This window comes from Apteryx rowi, unplaced genomic scaffold, assembly GCF_003343035.1.
Source record: "Apteryx rowi isolate R43461 unplaced genomic scaffold, aptRow1 scaffold_144, whole genome shotgun sequence".
Taxonomy (NCBI): domain Eukaryota; kingdom Metazoa; phylum Chordata; class Aves; order Apterygiformes; family Apterygidae; genus Apteryx; species Apteryx rowi.
The window spans coordinates 678,578-700,339 of record NW_020447686.1 but is presented as its reverse complement, the minus strand read 5'-3'; the positions used below and the strand labels follow the sequence as shown (position 1 = coordinate 700,339).

Sequence of the window (21,762 nt, the reverse complement as noted above, 5' to 3'; positions counted from 1 at the left end):
ACACATCATGTTCAGTTCTGATGATCTTCACATAAGACTGATACCTAATCTGAAATTCCAGTGAACCCTTTTGCTGTATCATGCTATTTATAAGAAGTAATACCTTAAATAGCCGCTTCCATTTTCTTCTGGATATGCATGCATTTAGTCTGGTGACGAAAGGATAATCTAGATGTCCTCTTGTTCATTTTTTCCTTTTGAGAGTGCACGATGAAGGAAATGGGCATCGGACTATCAACTATACCTGTATCTCATTCCTTATAGATGTCTGCCTCACCTATTCTTAAATGGCTCTAACAAAAAAGATTCTACACTCACTCACTTCCTGAAGTGCAGAAATAATATCCGTGGTCAAGGGAATTCTATCTAAATTAAAACTCCCTCACTGCAACCACAATTTCTTCTGCTATCTAGAGTGGACACAGAACAGTTTATACCCTTTCCAGCAGTATTTTATGTATTATAAGACAAGTCCCTTCTCAGTCTTCTCTTTTCCTTAAACTATCTGACTCCTCTCGATTTTTCCTTGTAGGTTCTATTTTCTAGACTATAGATGATTCTCATTACTCTCTTCTGGTCTTCGCTCAATTCGAATCAATACAGAACAGTGCCATGTGGACATCTGTTTTGAAAACAAAGCAGCTTACAGTACTGAATGCATGCCAGTGAAGATCTCAGTTGTTGGTTTAACTTATTTTTTCTTAGTTAAATTGATACAAGTTAAACTGGTGCAAATGCCATATTAATGCCCAAATGACACAATTCTCATCAGTTCAATAGGCAGTGAAAAGATCTATAACTTTTACTACCAAAGAAAAGGAAATAAACATAGCCAAAATAAAGCCTTTCCTTGTGAATGCATGTACTTAGACATTGTCACATAAACGTATCATCATTTTGGTATTATTACTGGAAACTCTTGCTTACCCTCATGAGATTCTCCATTTCTTTTTTCTTGCATTGCAGCCTCAAAGTTAAGCTGAAGGATTTTGTTCAGTGTGTTTATCCATTCTTCCATTTCCAGTTCACTGTCTGCAGCCAGAAGGTAACTACTCTTGTCTTGCATCTTCAGCTCAAATGCAAAACGTCTGACTTTATTGTTCTACAATAAAATAAAAGATCTTTCTATGATATCTTTACTTTACGTCCTGTCTTCCCACAAACTGAAGTAATTTGTATAGTACAAATGTCTTTCATATCTTTTAACAAAAACATACAGTTCAATACATTGAACAAATGCATTAAAATTACACTTTTTCTTTTCTGACATTTGACCTTTTGGAAGTTTCTTATTCTGCTGTGACAACTGGAAGCATGGAAGATACTAGCCATTTTTCAGTATCCTCCATCATTCTGCTTGTGACAATTTAAAAAAAAAAATACAAAATCCAATTTTCAAATACAACAGAACTACCTCATTATAAATATCAGGTCTTCACGCACTCATTTTAAATTGTCTAGAAGTGAAGCCAACAGAGTTCTAACAATAAAAAAAGTATGAAACTTTAGTAATATTTTAGTGAGAATACTTTGCATTTGGGGATTTTATACCAGAAATAAGTTGCAACCGATCACAACTCTGAATACCCTGATTTTGCTAGTCTTTTAAAAATACATTAAGTTGGGAATAGATCATTCTTCCTACGTTCCTCAAAAATTATTGCTATCCCATTTCTGTGATTTAAGTCAAGGCTTCAGTTACTACCTAGTTTCACTCAAGTTCCTCAGAAAGAACTCACAAGTCCCTAATGTCAACAAATGAAAATTCTGTATTATCTTAATTTTAAYTAAAAAATCCAGTAATTCATTAATTAAATATTAAAATAGGCAATTATTAATTTTTTTTAAAGTTAAATTCAGTGCCAAGTTACATTTTATTTTTCACCATCCATCAGATGTTTCAATGAACAGAGTAACTACCTGTTGGCAAATCATCCAGTTTTCTACCAAAGCTGAGTTTCTCTTCTGGAGGATATAAAGGAACACACGAACTCTTTATCCAAGGCAGTCTTGCCAATTACAAACAGTATTAAAATAGATAATAAATCTTAAGATACATATATTGCATGTATTATATGACTGCATTTTTCTGTGATGCAAAAACATCTCAATTTTGGCTATGTATTCATAGTATTCAATATTAAAAAATAATATTCAGTATTAAAAAATAATTTTGTATTAAAAATAATAAAAATTAAAAAATAGATATTCTGGGAATTTCTCAGTGTTTTCATTTTAAGTTTTTAAAGTCCTTTCATTTTAAGTTTTGAAAAAATATTGTTGCACATACACAGCATTGATCTTATACACAGGCTAATTAAGGAGCATATTCCAGCTTTAGCTTTATTGTACGTTAGTGAAGTCAGCATGTTCCTGATTGTTTTGTGTACCTACTGCCTTTAAAGAATAAGTAGCCCATGTACTAAATAAACTTAAAAACAGAAATGGGATATGTCATACAACAGAAACAAATTCCCCCTCCCCCAAAAGATTTAGCCTGAAACATGTAATATGGTTCTTGAAAAAAACCCAAACATGGCCACCTTAAAAAAAATAGGTATTTCTATTGATTTCAAGCCAGACCATTGGAAAGTACAGTGCCTGGGGTCCTTACTTTTTTAAAATTTTATTATTATTATTATTTTCCTCTTCCATTAAATGGAAGTGGAATTTCACTTGTGCAGAGACCACTTTTTCCCCAAATGACTTTCTAGACACTAATGCAATGCCAATAATAAGTAACAGCAGAGAATGAATAAAATAAAATCAGCCAGAAAGGAGACAGGACATAATTAACAATAATAAAATCATGCAGCTCAAATGGTACCACTACGCATAGKATCTTATAGTTCAAAATTTGATTTCCTTGACCCTCACCAAAGCTCCAAATAAAGTAAACAGCTATCTCCAATACCCTTTATTCTGGCCATTTATACCTGAATGACTTCTTGGCTTCATAGAAGTGCACATTCAGTGATTTTGGTTTTGTGCCTAACTTTGATCCAGAATTGGTCTCAAATTTCTAGATGCAGTTCTGAAAATCCAGAGTGCCAAGATTAACTGGCTGCTGGTACTGTAGAATACACTATAGTTTTTAAGACATAAGTCAGTTGTAAACTTGTAAGAGTCCAAAGTGCTTTTTTGCTTAGAAACTATTGTATGGACCTAAAACCTCACCTGCAATAGAAAAATGAGTAACATAAGAAGTGGGGGAGAAAATGACAGTTTGAGAATATTTTAGGTTTCTTCAATTGATGGAACAGAAAGTACGTCACAGTACTTCACAGAAAAAGTACTGATGTAGAAACAAAGGATTTTCAGTATTTAAAAAAAAAAAACCACAGGTGATGTTAAAATGCTCAAAGAGCAAGAAAACATTTACTACAGGTCAAGTTTTTGCTTTTTGGCTTCTTTTTCTAATGATGAGCTTTACTACATTACATTTTCACTTCCTCAAAAAAATTCAGTCCGCAAAGTGTTTAAGTGTGTGAGGCCAAAGAATGAAAAGATTTTAGAGGAGGAAGAAATCTGAAGAACTGCTCTAAAATCCTCCACAGTGAAAAAAGACGAATGCTAAAGAAAACTGTCGGTGTGGATGCCTATTTTGGTTATCACACAACATTATCTTTGTTACATTTCTTGCACATATACTGGATTTGCACATTCACTGTGCTGAAATCAAACCTGCGTGTGCGCAGTAGATCGAAAGTGCATTTCTTTCATCTGAGACTTCTAAAAATCTCAGTGTTTTCTGATGATGCAACCTATAAAATATTGTATTGCCCACAATAGTCTGTAACAGAGGTGCAGGCTGAGCAAGAAAACAGCCCAGAAGATGGAGAATTAATGCTCYCAGAGAGAAGGATGCCAAGGCAGGGGAAGCTGTACCACAAGAGCAGGGGAATGATACATTGTAAGTACAAGACCTAGAACATGTGGCTGTGTCTAGAAACCAGCTTTCTTTTAAAGAAAACAAAACAAAAAACATGAACCAGACTACTTCAGTGGGATTGGCCAAAATTGTACCCCTAAAGGAAAACTATTTGTGTAAATCTGCACACACAACTTGCAGGATGAATAAACATATTAAAATTATAAGTCTTTTTATACAAAGTTTCTAATAATATGTAACCAAAAATGTTATTAATTTGGAAAAAAAAATCCTCTATAAAGCCGTTGTATCCCTCTGCATAAACCTTCACCAACAAAATTCATACTCAAAAGATATTTTAAAAATGCATTTCTATTAAATTTTGTCTATTACTATCAAAGTTAACAAAATCCTAAAAACAGGATTTTTTTCCCCCCAGGTATGCTGTGCCTAACAAAACAGTTACATGCTGTACTGTAAATATATAACAGAATCACATGAAAAACAATTCTTTTCTTTGGCACTTTCCGCTGACAAATATTTTGCCAAAAGACTTTAACTTTCTAAAATAAAGGAAAGGACATAAAAGTAATATTAGAAAGGTCAAATGAAAGCATCTGGAAGTAACTGAATTTAATACAATTCCCACAACAAAAATCCCACACAAGAAGTTATGCAAAATATTTTACAGCCCATGTAAGTACAAAATGTAACTGAACTTAACTTTAATTTTATGCTGTCATTTTGCGGTGATTTAAGTTGCATTTTTTTGTGTGTTTGCTTTCAAATTTTGTTTGATCCATTTGATAAATACTTGGTATCAACTAGTGATTTTTGCTYATTTTAGAAACATTTTTTCACATTTGACCCCTTTCCCATTAAAATCCAGTCCACCGCCTTTGCAAGATACAGCATGTGTAGTTTTTTATGTGCATAACAGATGCTTATCTATGTCCCACAAAAGTTATCTGAATTTTGAAAAAAAATCACATTTGCTATCAAATACAGAATTAACTGAATTATAATTACCTGAACCACCCCCATGCATGAATCTAGAAATATAGATCCTTTAGGTTCTTTAGATATTTTTTCATCTTTGTAGAAATTGAGATTATAGGATCCATCACCAAGTTGGATTAAGTGGAAAAATCTTCTCTTAAATGACTAGGTTAAAAAAAAAAGGGGGGGAGGAAAAAGAAAGAGAGTTATGACACTAGTATTAATCAGCTTCATATTACAAAACGCCTAAGTGCTATTAATACATGTAGCTTATAGGAAAAAGCTTCTACTTAAACATAATCTAATAGGTACCATTGAAAATGCAACTGAAATAACTACTTTTTTTTTTTAATGGAAATACCTTATTACACTGAAAAACCTGTTGCAAGATTAGTTGAAAATATTTTTGACCCATTGAAAGGTATATAAAATGAACACTATAATATGATAGATAAAATAGGCATTTATTGTGATAAACACAGTGAAAAATAGATTAAGTTTTTAAATAAGAAGATAATACAAATAAAAACTCCTATTAGTAGAAAAGGGACTGTGTAATAACACACCAGGGCCCATTTGGGAAAATGATTTAAAACATCGACTTCTCCCACATACTGCATTTTTAATGCATTTTTTCTAATTTAAGTAGAGTCAAAGGAAAGAAAGACTTCACTACTACAAATTGCATACAAGCTTCCCTCTTTCATCCCATGCTATTTTTGTTATAAGTAAAGCACGTGCAAACTGACTTCTCAAAGGCAGAGTGATATTTTAATACTAGCGCTCATTTCTTATTCTACATACAACATTAACAAACTTACTCGCATTGTCACACTGATTGCACTATTCATGTTGCCTTTGTACAGCCATCCTTGTTTTGTTATTCCACCCTTCTGAGACCCAAGAGATGCTGCATCCTGGAGATGAAGGAAGGAAGGTGGGAGGAAAAAAAAAGTGAAGTTTTGTATCATGGCCTGAAACTGTTACACTTATTGCAAATTTCAGAAGCTATTTCTTAAAGATGGAATAGCTATGCTTATGATGTAGTAATAATGTTCTATAAGTCCTTGCCGAAATGATATAGCTTTTTAAATCATTTTTTTTTAAATAAAGAGCAGGGAGGAGCATCTAACTTTTGATCTCCTCTAGCTTTTGATCAGTAACTTGGCCAATTATATAGGCTTCCTCTATGGTCAGCAGGATGATCTGATTTTTAGGAAGCTAAATATTAAGCAAGATAAACCCCACTGAAAAAGGAGAAAGAGGGAAAACTCAAAACATTTACTTTGCAAGTTTTTGCATATATTCAAAGCTTCCAGTGTGTTTTCACCAATTTCTATTACAAAAATAAAACAAGCTTGTGCTTATCCTTGCTGAAAGTTATTTCTAAATAATTAAAAAAACCTTCAGCCAAGAATTCTCCAACTACTTTGCTTTACCTATCTTGTTTCAAAGACATTACTTTCTTAAGAACTTACAGAGAGCTGAGTCTTGAGTTCTTGAATTAGATCTGTTCTTTTACATAGTAGAAGTCATAGCTTTCTAAAAAGAACAAGACCAAACTTGGCAGTAGTGGCAAGTTCAATATCAGTAGATCCGATGCATGCATCAAATATCATACTCACTGCACTGACACCATTTCCATCTGTCAGGTGATGGAACTTAGTAAATCTACATACAAACCCACAGGGTGTTAACGATTACTACAAAGCAGCACTCTACTATCCAAACCAATCAAAATGACAGATTTGAAAGTGCCACAGAAGAAATATTAAGTCATCAGTTCAAGTAATATTGAAGAGCAAACAATATTGCCAAACAGACTATTTTCCTACAGTTTCCAGTTGAGGTAACCCCTTCTGGCACAACAAAAACATTACTGAATCAGGACTTGTAGGAAGAGTTTCAACCATCTAGAGGAGAAACACTCCTAATAATTTATTATTTGAACATTCAAAAGTAGCTGAGTATCTGATTGAAAACAAAATGATAAAACTTAACTGCCCTCAACTACTGTTTCTGATGCCTTTTCCCGGCTAGCAAGAGAACATAAAACAGAAAGTACTCATATATGGGGAGGACAGTCAATAGTTCAACAATAGATCATTAAAAAACAAGTCTTGGAATAATATTAATGAGTTTCTGGAATTAATCAAGAAACATTCTGTAAAAAGTCACTAAATTAATTTACAAGTTTTTTATTCTGGCTAGCTAGCACATTCATATGCCTATGCACATGAGAACTTCAAGAAACTGTAAGCAGAAGACAAACATGCCAATCTGTTCCTCCAAAAATTCCAGTCAGCTTGCCAGTATGGAAATTCGATCCAGCAGGGACGACATAGTAACCAGCAGTCAGAACCTCTGTTCTTCAATTTTGGATGAACTCGCAGCCCAGAAGGATCGACCTCCAAGGCTGAGAAATAGTCAGTGAATTTTCATATGCCCCAGTGAGTCTCCTTGTTCAAAGGATACAATCTACTTGTTTCATATTTTGAAGTCATTATCCCCCACGGCTGTTTCATCATTACCCAAATAACCCTTTTTCTTGTACAACAACCAAGTTATAAAGAAGATGAATGAARACACTGGGTTTCCAAATATGACTCTCCACCTACATTGGTGAAGAAGGATGGTTCAAAACCACCTTTACAAATCCAAGATGATGAGTTATTGTCAGAATTTGGAGCAGAACAGCCAAGACCTTTCTGTAATTTCACAAAGTCAACCATACATYGGACCACCTGTCATGGAAAGAATTCCTTCATTACCTGTGTTTGCAAAAATTAGGATTTAGCTCTATTAACACTCTTTTTTCCTGTCCAAGTCTCTGACGTGCAGTGTTTCCCAATTCTGTTGAACTGCACAGTGTTTTCTAAGACCGAGTATCATTTGGGCCTCACTACACCATTATTGTCAAGAAGAATTCTTGCCTACAGAGATAAAAGGCTACTGCATTTTTCCAGCCTATCACCTGTTAATACAAAGGAACACAGAACCCATAGTCATTAATGCACAACTTTACTCTGAAAACACACTTCCTGTTTCCTACTGATAAGTTCATTTCCCTACTTTTATTACTACTGCTGCACGCTAGGCTTCACTTTTTTTTTTAAAAATGATGTTTTCCACAAACTCAGCTCTAAAATTTACTCCAACAGTGACCATTTCAACAAAAACAATTCCTTACCTTGATCCCATATCCCAGGCTGATTTAAAAATCCCATTTACAAACATCAATTTGATGACCCAATAGTCCAAATTACTTTTTAAAAAGAGAATTCTCTCCATTTTTCATGGTATAAGATTAAACTAATCTTTATCTGTTCTTTCCCCCATTTTATCACTTGCAGCTATTTGTTTCTACCATTCTCTTAAGAAATCAAACGAAACACCAAACACTTTTTAAACAAAGATTTGCATATATACTTTTTGGCCTACAAAGACGTTAGTGTTTGAAAGAAAAGCCTCTTGCATTCATTCAGCAGTTTTTACCCAAAAGGTAACTCTTCTCTTGAGGAAAGAATTTTTGCTCCCACCACACCCACTGAGCTCGCTTTTTTTCCTAGCATGCTGCTTTATTCTGTTTATATTTTAAGTTCCTCAAACAAACAGTAACAGACCTCTTCTCCAGACATTGTTACTCTGAAAGAAATGTGACGTTACTGCCTGTTGTAGCAGGAAATTGGACAAAATTGAACAGGAAGTCCTTTCTACTTACACTTCCCAGTAAAAAAATGTACCATCTGATAACAGATAAGCTGTATTTTTTTTCAGTGCCTGGTTAATGCTAGTAGGGAAGATCATTAACTTTAGGCATAAGTATTTTTCCTAGTAACAATCGCAACTATTTCCCCATTTACTTTTCTTCACGCTTTACCTCTCTGTTTTATAAATATTAGGAGGATTTGGATAAAGATACATGAAATTATTTGCCCAAATATCATAGTTTATATTAATAGTAATGTTGGAGAAACAGCATCCCAAGACAATCTGTTCAGGAATCTAACTATTCAGAGACACTCCTGGACTACTTTTTCACATTTAATCCAACAAAATTTGTAAGGATCTATTTTTATTTCATACACAGCAGTTCAGAAAACAAGGAACTTAAAAACAAAGTAATGGTTAAATGGTAGGAAAACATAAAAATCATTTTATTTTATTTTCATTGTTTTCTGTGATGCAAGAGTTCAAGTACTCATATTTAAAAAAAAAAAAAAGAGAGAGAGAGAGAGAGAGAAAGCCCTGGCATTCAACTACTCTGTGTTTTGAAACAGGGCATGTTAAAAAAAAAAAAAGTCACACATATAACAGAAGAAGTTATTGAAAAACAGCCTTTGACATTTTGAAACATACTACAGAATTACTCGGGGCTATAGACATCTCTGGTTTTCCTAAGCCAATAACAACAAAATCTTCAGGACTTATCTACACTCAAATTTGTAACAAACTGATTTTAACTCACATTGTATGCTATGCTGTCATGCATACTTAAGTGTTTTTTCGAAAAGATGTACCTCACCACGATTTTACTCAGCTTAGTGACTCAAACTACATGAAATATTTCTCTCTATATGTCTACATGAAAACAATACAAAGTAAGATAGATTACCTTGAGGATTATACTTCACCAGTATTAAAACTTCTTCAGCTTCAAATTCTGTCAAAATTTGTTCTACTCATATGACAGACCTTGGGAACACAAGGCTATTTGAAAGGAGGTATGTACTACAGCTACAGGTTTTTCCACTTGAACTGTTCATGCTGGTCTTTGTTTTCACTTACTGACACCAACACTTAACCTAACTTCTAACCTCTTCTAACCCAAGATTCTTTACTGAAAGCAAGAGAAAGCAAGGAATTGCTATCATCTCACCTCATCTTTATCCGCATCTTCATCCACTTCATATAAATGAACTGGAAGCTTCTCCGGTTTTGTCCCTTTACTAGGAAAGAAAAAGCTTCTAAAATACTAGAAATTTTGTGACGGGTTACATATTTTATAGCTGCAAAAATAAGGAGGTTATTTCCCTAATTGAAGAGGAGAAAGCACAATAATAACCAACTAAAACCATGTGTTTTTCATGAAATACATTTCTTATCCTGCAGTTCTCCTAATTTGTACATCCTGGCCACAACCCCTTCATTGTTCTGCTAGTAGCTGCCCTTATACTCAGCCAAAGAGAACCAAATGACTTCTTTTCCCCCACTACATTCGTAATATCTTAGATGCAAGAATTAATACCCATAACCATTGGCTCCTTTCAGGACAAGGCACTCATTTAAATTGTTCACTTTCCTATTGACTAGCATGGCTTCTGTCAAGGGCAAGTAAAAATCAAGTCCTGACTTTTACAAAGCCTGCAGTATTTGAGAACTTTTTACAGGGACAGGAAGATATTTCTTAACTGGTAGATACAGGACAGTAGGAAAGGACGATATAGACCTTCCAGAGTTGTGGGATTCAGTGCATTTAGCCTCTCTCAGATACTTCAAATTAAGGCTCTACTATCTATAGTCTCCCTATAAAATTTTGAAAAATTTTAAAGGTTGCTCTAGCACACAGTTTAGAAAATCTGTAATAGATTAGACTGTGTAGATTAGACTTCTGTTTTGCATCATCCTGTGGGAAAACTGCACTAGTTTAAACACCTGCTCTAACCCTCTCAGTAGATGTAGCATACACTGACATAAGGCACAAATCCAAGCCCTGATAGTCCAGMCGGCCTTTGTAACTGGGGAACTGGTCAAACACATGAACTGTGACTGATGATAGGCTAAGCTATTGCACCTCCATTTTGCTAGAAGAAGTGAGTCAATTCTCATTCCTCCTTTCTTTATTTATACAATACAAATATAAAGTATTTCTTGTGCCATGAGTTATCTTTGAAAGGCCTTCAGGGAATCCCTCCAGGAAACCATTCAAGAGAGCAAATCATTCAGAGAAAATAAACGAATTTTATGGTATTTGATATTCACTTTTTAATGAGAAAATATAGGTATAAAGGTCTAAAAATGGAAAGAAGCTGAAATGGAAACTGAATTGGAGAAGGTCATAACTTAAAGACTGAAAAGTTAAAATGTTGCGAAGAGAAATATCTAGGCCAAGACAATGTTTAGAAATAGAGTTACTACAACACAGAAAATATACAAGAAGAAAATTTTACTGTGAATGAATAATAACAAAGAAACAGGTTAACTGGTTTGCACTAAGGTGACAGACACACATGCTAAAAAAATGATGAACTGCAATGCCAAATGTTATCTGGACCGAGGAAAGACAAATCAGTCCTAACACACCCAAATCAGGTATGTTAGCAGAAGTAATATTTTTGTTTTGAAGTTGTTAATTTAAAAGGGACATTTCAGAAACAAATGAAAAAACAGTGCGAGCTGCCTCTGATTCACCTTCCCCATTCCTCGCCCTATCAAAAAATTATAGACTTTCAGAATGTGAAGAAAGTCTTTTGAAGGCATCTCTGTAGAACATACAGGAAATGTAGCAGAACTTTTCACTAAAGGGAAAAGCATCTCCTATTGAAATCAAATACCTTAATTTGTGTTTTGACTAAAACCTTTCTTCCAAAAATTTCTACAGCTTTTATCATTTATTAATACAAAATTACCCATTAATAAAAAACACTTATAGCACAGCAAAACTAAATTTGATTAAATATCTAGCAAGAGCTAATAACTGTATTCATAACTTTTTATATTTATGCTGAAAATATGTTTTATTTGCAGTTATATATTTCTCCAAGAACTCCTCTGCCAGAGGCACATAAAATCAGTCAACTGCTTTTAAGTAATTGTGAATTAGTAATAAACTTAATCTCTGTAACAAGGATGAGCATATGCACTTAAAAAAAGAGCACTGATGAATTTTAAAATGAATTTCACCTCTTTGTTTACATTTCTAAACCACCCTCAAAGCACTGTCTGCTTTTTAAGAGCACATAGTATATTCTTACAACACTCAAAAATAATTGTACCCAATTCTCTCAGTTAATGTCCTATAAATATTCGTCTGCATTAGGCTCTATTCTCTAAACTCCTGGAGAGAGAGCTCAAAGTTTCCTTTGAAGCTACAAAACCCAGGATATACCGATATTTCAACTAAACTTTACCCTGTTTTAATTATCCTATGTACTCTTACATTATCAATAATACCAATTCTCACTCTGACCTCTCTGTGAATGACTAAGACAGTTTTACTAAGAGATCTTCCCAGGAAATGATTTAAGTTGATTTTACACCTTCAGGTTCATTGGTATTAATTCCATCCTAGAAATCTTAAGAATACCTACAGAGTATTACACATTGATATAGCATATTTCAATTTATACATTACATAAATTAACACATTTCTGTAATAGTTTTATTTTAAATATAGTTAAAGTTCCTTCACAAATTCAAAATCTGCATTATACCACTGAATAACTTACTTACTTTGGAAGCTGTCGAAAGTCTGCTGAGTAATCTTCATATCTATAGTTAACAACATGCCAGTCTGAATTGTAGGTTTTGATGCACTATTTAAAAAAAAAAAAAAAAACAGTATTAACTGGAAGGGGATTAACTAACAGCATTCCCTAGACACACAAAATATCTCCTATGTTATGGCCATTTATGAGTTACTATCGTTACCTGTTGAATATATGCTACATGCAGAAGAAACACACCTTCAAACCTAAAGTTTCTCTCAACTGCTTGCACGAGTTGGCATTCCCTTGGGTCTGACCATGATCTTAATTGCTTCACCTCTAGCGTCTTCCTGAAGCCTTTTAGGAAACAAACTCTGGCCAATTACAATTCTTTCAGTTCTCCTTTGTATCATTGACTGTTTTTCAACTGATGCACATCAAGCTAATGTTTTAACATCTGAAACATGCATGGTGTAAATGTCGGTTGTAATTCTAAGAAAACTGAGGGAGCTCCAAACATCAGAATCTTCCTCAAACCTTAATATGATTTCTTTATAATGATAGTTACCCTTAATACCTGTCCTAAGCAATTCTAAGAGAAATTTGAGGACGTTAGACAAGGAGGGAGGAATGCTGTCAGTGAATCATGAAGCTTAACGAGCTACAGCAGGAGCAATCGCCTGGAAAATACTACATTTGTATTCTGAAAGATATTAAAATCTTTTTGAAATAATTAGATGCTGTATTTGTGTACAGCTAAGTCTATTTATACAACACTTTGTACCATATAGYTTCTGGCAATATTTTGTTAGTTTTATGTTACTTTTGTGGAAGCCAAGATAAATAAGTATTTTTATGTTTTAGCAGTATGGGTGGAGTACAATATCATTTTCCACAATCTTGTCCAGGGCTCAGTGATGTAATTGATTTTTAACAGCTGCAAGCATGCAGTTTCAATTTAAATATCCATTTAAGTGCACTAAAAGTATATGCTTAAATACAAATTTGACTTCAGTTCCTCTGTAACAGTACATGCGATGTATTTATACTGTAACACTGAGTTTTCTGAGTCATGTTTTTCAGTTGCAGGGCAATATCACTTTGACTTCTAAGACAACCAAAGGTGATCAATTCAGATGCTGGCTGTATTTACCATTTTCTAGTTTTATAAAAGATACACTTCTGGCAGATGATAATGTCCTATTGAAACACTTCACTTGTTGCAAAAAGCTGTACTGCAATAAACTGCATTGCAAAAGAAGGAAACTGTACCGAGTTTTCTAAATTCTACAGGGAATGATAGTAATTCAGCAATCAAGGTGAATATTGCCCTCTACAAATGTTACAATTAGGAATACCTCTGTTGCAGCAAAATGTACAAACTTATCATGAACAAATATATGAACAATTAATGCCATGGAAGAAAATGGCTTGGGGTGAAATTCTAACAGAAAAATGAAATTACGTTGATTCATTTAGATTCACTGCTGCTCCCAATATTAGTCAAAGGCATATAAATCAATCATAATCATCTGGGAAAGCCCAAAGCATAAAAAGTTAGGGTGCGGAGAAGCATCCACAAAAGGCAGTTACACTGATGAGGCAATTTAAAGTTATCCTGTAGCCCTTTCTTTCCACAAAACGATGGGAAAAGTACCAATTGCCACTGTCAAATAAATGGCAATAATCATTTAATAATCTTTCAGGACTTTGGCTTTTTTAAAGAGTATATGAAGCAGAGGCAAAACAATGCATATATAATATTGCTATTATATACAGCCACATACAGTTCCAGCCTTACCTCAGTTACAAACAAACTTTGAGCTTCTTTCTCTGCATTTTCAGGAACTGTTGAACGGATGTATCGACTCTGCCGTTTGAATAATGCTGTCTGATAAACAACAACAACAGAAAATTAATGAAACTCACAATTAGAGCAAAGATGATATAATATGGCAACACTCAGTTACATCACTGCAAGTAGGAAGCTGGAAGCCCAGCAGAAAACATCCTGTGAATACAGTTTCAAAACGGCCAATTCAAAATTTGTTTGCGTTCAAAGACTACCAACTTGTTCCTATTTAAATATAGCAAGATCAAGAGGGCGAGATTGGAATCAGTAAGAATTAGATGCTATAAAAAAGTGTTTTCCTCTATTCCATTAACATGGGCAAGAAAATACTAGTAAAAAAAATTCCACCTTGGTAACATAATTCCAATATCTGAAGATAGACATTTGGGTAGTTATTATTACATATAAAAACTATTACTCAAAAAAGTAACAAACCCAAAGCAAAATAAGAAGAGTAGTTCAATGGCAGATCTCAGCTGGCAAAAATGAGACTTGCACTGTTAAAGCAAAGGCGAGAAAGACCACCTTGATCCTTGAGAATATCAAAGAACACTTACTAAATCAGAACTTAATCCCATTCTATGCCAGAGTTCAGAGAAGCAAAAGAAAGGCTGCCAGAGAGCAGGAAATCTCTTATGACCATGAAATTTTACTTCTAAGACGAAAATTGAAGTAAGCCATAGGCACTTAAGTGTAAAAGATGAAAACTTTACAGTTTCAGAATCTTCTGAACAGCAAGGGAAAATAATCGCAAAGCAATGTAAGTGATATTGCATCATGTGAAAAAAAATCTAAAAAAAAAAAAGTCTCATGGCTTGGGTCACCAGGTGGACACGGAAGTTTCCACAGCCTGGGCCTAGAAGGGAGTTTGAATCCCTCACTCGTACAGCAGTACAAGAGTACAGGTAACACCACAGCACCAGGAAGGACCAGGGAAGTGTGTGAAAAGAAAAAACTCCTCATGTTAATGGGCAAGAAGAAACAGTACATGAGGACATTATTGTACATTGTCTCCATTGAAGGTTTACTCCATAGGGTGATTTCAGTATTTCTGTTGCTATCAAAACCTCATCCTGTTATCTGGGGAGCACATTTGAAGTTACAATATTCAAGTATAGTCAAGATTTAAGAAAAGAAAATTTATCATATAATCATGGTCAAGTGGTTCATCCAGGCCAGTACTCTGATGAAAAGTGTTGATACTAACTGCTTGGATGGGAGGTGGGGAGGAAACAAAAGCAAAAACTACAAAAACAAACAAAAATCCCACAGGACCAATACATCTTGTAATACACAGTTATAAAAACCTTTCATTTGCTACAGACTAGCTTGTGCCCTACAGCAAGATATTCATGCACACCGAAACAGCATTTAAGAATGAGGTGGCCTGAATTCAAGAAACATGTTTCTTATTTTAATCACAAAATTAAGAAAAAGTTATTTCAAATCACATTAAGTTTAAAATATTTGTTTTCAAAAACATATTGAAATGTACAACTTGTTTATTAAAAGCAGCATAGATTTTTGTTTTTTACAATAGAAGAAACAATATGTAGCTACACAGTATGATATTATGACTTACAATTTTTTTTTTTAATCAAATGCAAAAACTGACAGCTCATTTTACATTAACAGGTGCTCAGCACCTTGAATATTCATGAACTCCACAGCTATACTAAAACACGGTTCTTTAACTTTTCAATCTCAGGTCAAAAAATGACTCAGCAGCTATTATATGGAAACAACATCCATCATCTTTAACAGACATTTGCAAATGAAGCTCATTTTTCTGGCCGTCAGAAAAACAACCTATTGTTTGTCTTACAAAATAGTGGTGATTTGGAGAAAAAGGCAGAAATCGGTGATTGCCATACATCCACTGCATGCCTGCATAGGCCTTTTTTCCATTGAAAATCCGGCTGAACGTATGGGGATAGATATATGGCCCTCTTAAACGGAAGTCAATTTTATGCTCATTCACTGAATTGAATCTGATCTGAGAGAGGCAATAGACTTATTCTTCTGTATCATAAAAACAGCAATCAGATGCCAAAGAGAAACTGAGTGTCCAAACTGAGGAAGAAGCTGCGTCATTCGCTCTGCCACACACACAGTCCTATTACAAAAATGGCTTTCCTATTGCTTTGTAAGAGTGGAAGCAGGGAAGAGGAAAGGGATGACAAATTAAGCAAGTCATTTTATGATATACACATCAGCTGATACTACCAAACCAAAACAGTTATAGGAACCCCACCAAATTAATAACATGGTAAAGTTTCAAAGTATTCGTTTAAAAAAGAAGATTAAAAAGGCAAAAAAAAAAAAAAAAAAAAAGCCCAAACAGCCTTTTTCAAATTCTGTTTTTTCATGTTATAAATTTGCTAGATTCATGACAGATAATAATTTGCAATTAATACATTACAACTATTCTCCTGCACTCAGGGGCATGGACATTTGGGGAAAAAGAGAATTAAGCCATTCAGAGCTAAAGTATGGATTGTCTAGATCCTCATCTCAGCCTGAAGTCATTTGATATTTGAAATGAAGTTATTTATATTTTACATATAACCATACAGGTAAATATGTTTTGTTTCATTTTAAATCAGGAACTGGCGTGGCATTTTCCAGGCAACTGGGAAAGCCATGAAATCATTAACCAGGTCCTACACTATAATGGAACTTGATAAAGTTGAAGTAGAGGTATATACTTCTAGAATTTCTGCTGCTGTTATCCTGCGACATAATTAACAAAATGAAAGTAAAGTTTTCTCTACTCTTTCTCAAGGAAAAAATTATCTTAGTACTGTGGTAAGATCAGTTACAAAGCAGAAGATTTTAATTTGTCCAATGTGTTCACATTAGTAACTGTTGTAATGCTGTAATGCTGCTTCTTTCTCAAGTGTATCATCCACCAGCTGCAGTAATTCAGAGAGCCAGGAAATGCAATGAGTGATAATATCTTTTGATTTGGAGCAATCCCATAAAAATAATGACTAAAGCAACTAACAACAGTATTTTGAAACACAAGCATGCACGCACATATACAGTAAAATCCAAAAGAAAAAAAATTTGGGAAGGAAACAAATGTTAAGATTGTGCAGAAAGTAAGTGGAAATTACATCATTTGAACTATTTTGTAGCAGCCACATGTTTCAACTTTGGGGGCTTGACTTACCAATATGCACATATTTCAGAAGCAAAGACTATAAGTAGATGTAGGTGAGAGACAGAAGCCAACCAACACAAAACATTAGAGTCTCTTTTACTTGCCTTCAGGTCAATTAGCCATATCTGAGCGCCCTACTTTTGTTTTCTTATCCCTTAGCTTTTACCTTTCTTCCTCCTGTTTTTAAACAAGTGGTCTATGTTTTTCACTCCCCTTTGGTGGTGCTAAAGGATTTCATGTCATCTGACAAGGTTCTCTTCCTGCTCTGTAAATTTGACAGTGTCTACCTAATGGTGATACTTTTATTCTTGGTTTCTACGAAGTCTCAGCAGCTACAGTGAACAGGGAAAGTGCAAAGTATCACTGCTGACAATACATAGTCACTGCCAACTCCTATTTTAAAAATTACTTTTTCTGCTTCCCAGGCTCTTTCCAGTGTTTGTTGTTGAGTAAGAACGGGTAAAATTTCTCCTCAAAACCCTGCTTCTTCCTCCACATCCCTTTCGAACCCTTGAAATCATGGTTACTAATAGTTGATTATTCAAAATATTGGGAAGGGAATTAAAAAAAAGAAAAGACACAACACTTTAAAAGTGGGTATACACAAGCAGTGGACTATGTAAAATGCAGGAAAACTGGGGAGAGAAGTACAGGGTAACAGTTCAGTGGTCACTTACCCAGGCCATTCTTACTTTGGATGATGTTACATTGAAGCAAATCCTCAAGAAGCAATGACAGAAATTGTTTTAAAAGACAGTCAATGGAACAAAAGGCATGCGGTATGTTAGGATTGTGCCCTCAAAGTTGCTAGATACCAGAAGAGACTTATCAGCTGCATGGGCTGTGTCAGAAGTTGTATCACAAGGTAATTTCAAATGCTAAATTGCAGCCTTGTTTTAGAATAGTTGGCTAATACCATACCATACACAAAATGGATTTCAAAAGAAAAAAGATTAGCAAGACTCCTTTGAACCTTTTGAAAGAAATTTCTGTGAAATTTGACCTGTTTACTTTGTGCTGTCTCTAAAAGGAGGACATTAACTGCAAGTTAAAATTTTTTTGCTTATTTTTCCTACTCAGCGTGTGCTTTCTCATAGAATTACTTAGGTTTACTTTATTTCTATAGCACCCGCCATAATACCTATTTTCAGAGGTACTTAACTCTCATTAACTAAAAGGTGAGAGCTTTAAACAAGTGTTCTATAAAGGTTTTTGCTGCTGCTCCTCCTCTTCCAGCCCATGTTTATTATTGCAAATAAGAATGCCTATATTTTAAAACCTCTTCCTGTTAATACCCAAGATCCTCACATCTTTGGTAGAGGGCAAGGAACTGAGATAGAGGGGAAAAAAAGCCAACAGTGAACAGCATACAACAGGAAACAGCAGCAGCACTGGACACAGTATTAAAATCCAGGCAGAGAGTTTGCATATAATCCACTGAGATGCCTTGTTTTAAATGAAAGAGCACAGAGAGAGCTCGGGAGGCAGAGTAGCTGGATACAGATACAGCAGCAGTTTTCAGTACAAATAATTCAGATCTCTCACAAGCCAGTAAAACAGGATAAAATACTTATTTAGTGCTGTCTCCTTCACAGATTTTGCATCTTCCCTTTTGATGCCGTAGCATCTGCTATTTGGTTCAATCCTGGATTTCCAGACCGTTCTCCCCTGAGTTTTAGAGAGCAAGGAGACCAAAAGTTCAACCTCTCTTTTTTTCTATATTGAGTGTCCCAGCTACCCTCAGCAGCAGTGTGTCTTTACAGCGAAGTGGTTCAGGGCATCCTTCCAGTACACAATTTAGTTCTCAAAGTCATCTTGGTGTGATGGTGTAGATGCCCAAACAAATTAATGTATGTAGATACCTCACTCTAAACAAGCCAATGTGACCACGTATATACAGTTCAAGTACTATGGAGAGTTGCACTGTTCTGGAAGCAGTATAGCTCCATTAAGAGCGTGTTTCATCCAGGTTTATTTGCTTCCCAGGACTGACTAAGAACCATCAGCAGGGCTAATTAGTTCATACCAATACACAAGACTCTACTACTTCCAGTTTCATCATCAGTTCATTTTACCATCTCAGTTACCTCTGCAGAGAGCTGCAATGAAGAGTGAAGACATGCTACTATTTTTCACACTTCAGAAATACATTTAAAGCACTTTCTCATAACTGTGGAGCTAGATGGAGTCATTTGGCTGAATGTCAGTTAGTATACTTATGCAGTAGTTAAAATTCACATATGCCCTCATACATCTTCTTAGAGGCCCATAAGGTCAAGAATCTCAGCACAAGACCATAGTGACATGATGCACACCCATCTCCTCTCCTCAATTTCCATATAATCCAAGGGGAAAAAATGCTGCACAAAAGGTATTTAAACTCCAAGGTCACAACTACTTTACTATAGGAATGGAGATAATATGCAGAAGTTAGGCATTTCAAAATAAAAGTGTTTAGATAGAAAGTATCTTATGGCAAAGCAATTGGTTTATGGTTTCTTTTAGGAATTCACCTAGTATGCAGTTAAGGTAATCATCACCTAACCATTTCACATTCATTGAGTTATGATTTCAATATGATCTATGAAGGTGGTCCATTTTAAACTAATGCTATTTGAATAAGAAGCTATTTCATTATTTAGTAAGTTATTGAAATTCAGGTGACTTGGAATAATTGAAACAAACCATGGATAGGCACAAAAATGGATACAAGAGTACCCACTGGGTATAGGATAGACTCTTGCTGGGAGGCAAGAGTAAAATCAGAGGTAAAACCCTCAATGACTGAGCACTGTTATTGGGAATAGCAAGAGGATTAACAGGAGAGGTTCCAGTGGGGGGGGRAAAAAAAAAAGTAGTTTTATCATTATAGTTAACTAACAATATATTGGGACCACACTGAAAATTAAACAAAAGTAGCAGCTAGAAAGTAGAAGGACTATGAAAAACAGAGGAACTGAAAGCTTAGAAAATCCAAGAGTCCAGTTATTCAGAATGAAAGTAAACTCAGGGACATTAATAGTAAAAAGATCTCTAAATATAAAGAGATCATCTCCTAAGATTTGATGAGAATTAAGTTAGGGAATAACCTGATTAGTGAATTCAGTGCAGAAAACTTTTTACCCTTCCTCTCGCCAAGCAAATAACTTTTGAAGGCAGAAAGAGAAAAAAGCAAGCTATGCATTGTCCCAAGAAGCCAGTTTTCGCACAAGCTTTCCAGTTCCACAACATACAGTTCACTTCAGTTCTCCTTCAATACCCAGCTTCTCTGAGGTTGTAAGAGTTACAAACTGAAGGTGATAGTGACAACAAAGACTGAACGAGACATTGAGCAAGTCTCACAACATGGCAGGAAAAGTCTGAACCCAATATCAAAATGGTAAAGTAATTAGAAATTGCTAAAATTAAGACAGTTTACTTTGTTACAATTCCAACAGTTAGCATTCTGTAATTTGCTTGAGTGGAAATAACAGTAAGCCAGTTACATAATCATTTTTGTAACAAAAACCGTAATGACAACATAAATGTACTTAACATATTTCAATATATTACACAAATCCCAAACACTTAAAAAATGCAGTTAGTAACCAAAACAGCAGAGAGAGTACAAAAATCTTTTGTCAAACAGTTCATTTGTTACAAAAAAAAAAAGCTTTTAAAATTCTGTAAATATTCTTACTAATTATATGAAAAATATGCCTATTAATTTATATTCTAGTTAACTAACTGCACTACCCAAAAAAATAAAATAAAATCAGTTATCCAAATTAAGCACAAACACTTGTCTCCACTTTCTGCCAAAATACATCAACTTTGGCACAAATTCAATATTGTTATTGATCTGCCACTATAAAACTACCTAACTTATTCTTATTCTGTAATCTATTAAAAATTGTAGAAGGAGATTGAAGTTTCAGTGATATCAAGGTGCTGAGGAATAAACATTAGAAGAGCTTTGCAATGCTGTTTGAAGCGGCTGAAAGGCCATGCTACTAACAAAATAACCTTACTTTTAATGCCTTTATAAATTATCAAGGCTTGGCTTCCTTTTTAGGCAAGTGTTTTTTAGATTGTAATCGGTTTAACTTAAGCAAGAGGAAAAACTTTGAAAGAAATAAGAACTGAATGCTGTAAGAGGAAATGACTTGAACAGATTTTTATACAATGGTAGGAGTTTCCACGTATAAACTGTTCAAAGTGCATATACAGATAGTTCTAAACACTCCAGCTCATTACTTTAAATTCATCGTATGGGGGATGAAGGCAACACCAAGCTTCTGAGCTGACGCTTACCAAGAGCTTCCCACACATTGTGCAGTACCATCAAGTTAGAAAAGAATTATTAAAAAATACATGTGAAGCAGAATGGCAAATACAAAAAAATATGCTATTATTTAAAAGATTCAAATTATACCGGCAACCATCTCAAGATTAAAGGCTTCAAAAT

At 34.6% G+C, this 21,762-nt stretch overlaps 1 protein-coding gene across 6 annotated transcripts in view; it reads right to left on the bottom strand.

The window, feature by feature from the left end:
• Positions 1-21,762, bottom strand: part of DOCK9 (dedicator of cytokinesis 9) — a 141,107-nt gene that overhangs the window by 75,726 nt on the left and 43,619 nt on the right. For 5 of the 6 annotated variants that reach the window (XM_026058192.1, XM_026058190.1, XM_026058191.1 and 2 more), the window contains exons 3-8: positions 14,099-14,188; positions 12,323-12,405; positions 9,750-9,819; positions 5,692-5,787; positions 4,901-5,035; positions 928-1,102 (exon numbers count right to left, since the gene is read on the bottom strand). In XM_026058192.1, coding sequence (XP_025913977.1) covers positions 928-1,102; positions 4,901-5,035; positions 5,692-5,787; positions 9,750-9,819; positions 12,323-12,405; positions 14,099-14,188 — 649 coding nt within the window. Of the gene's footprint in view, positions 1-927; positions 1,103-4,900; positions 5,036-5,691; positions 5,788-6,348; positions 6,421-9,749; positions 9,820-12,322; positions 12,406-14,098; positions 14,189-21,762 lie in introns of those variants that run through there. The other variant, XM_026058196.1, reaches the window with a different exon arrangement.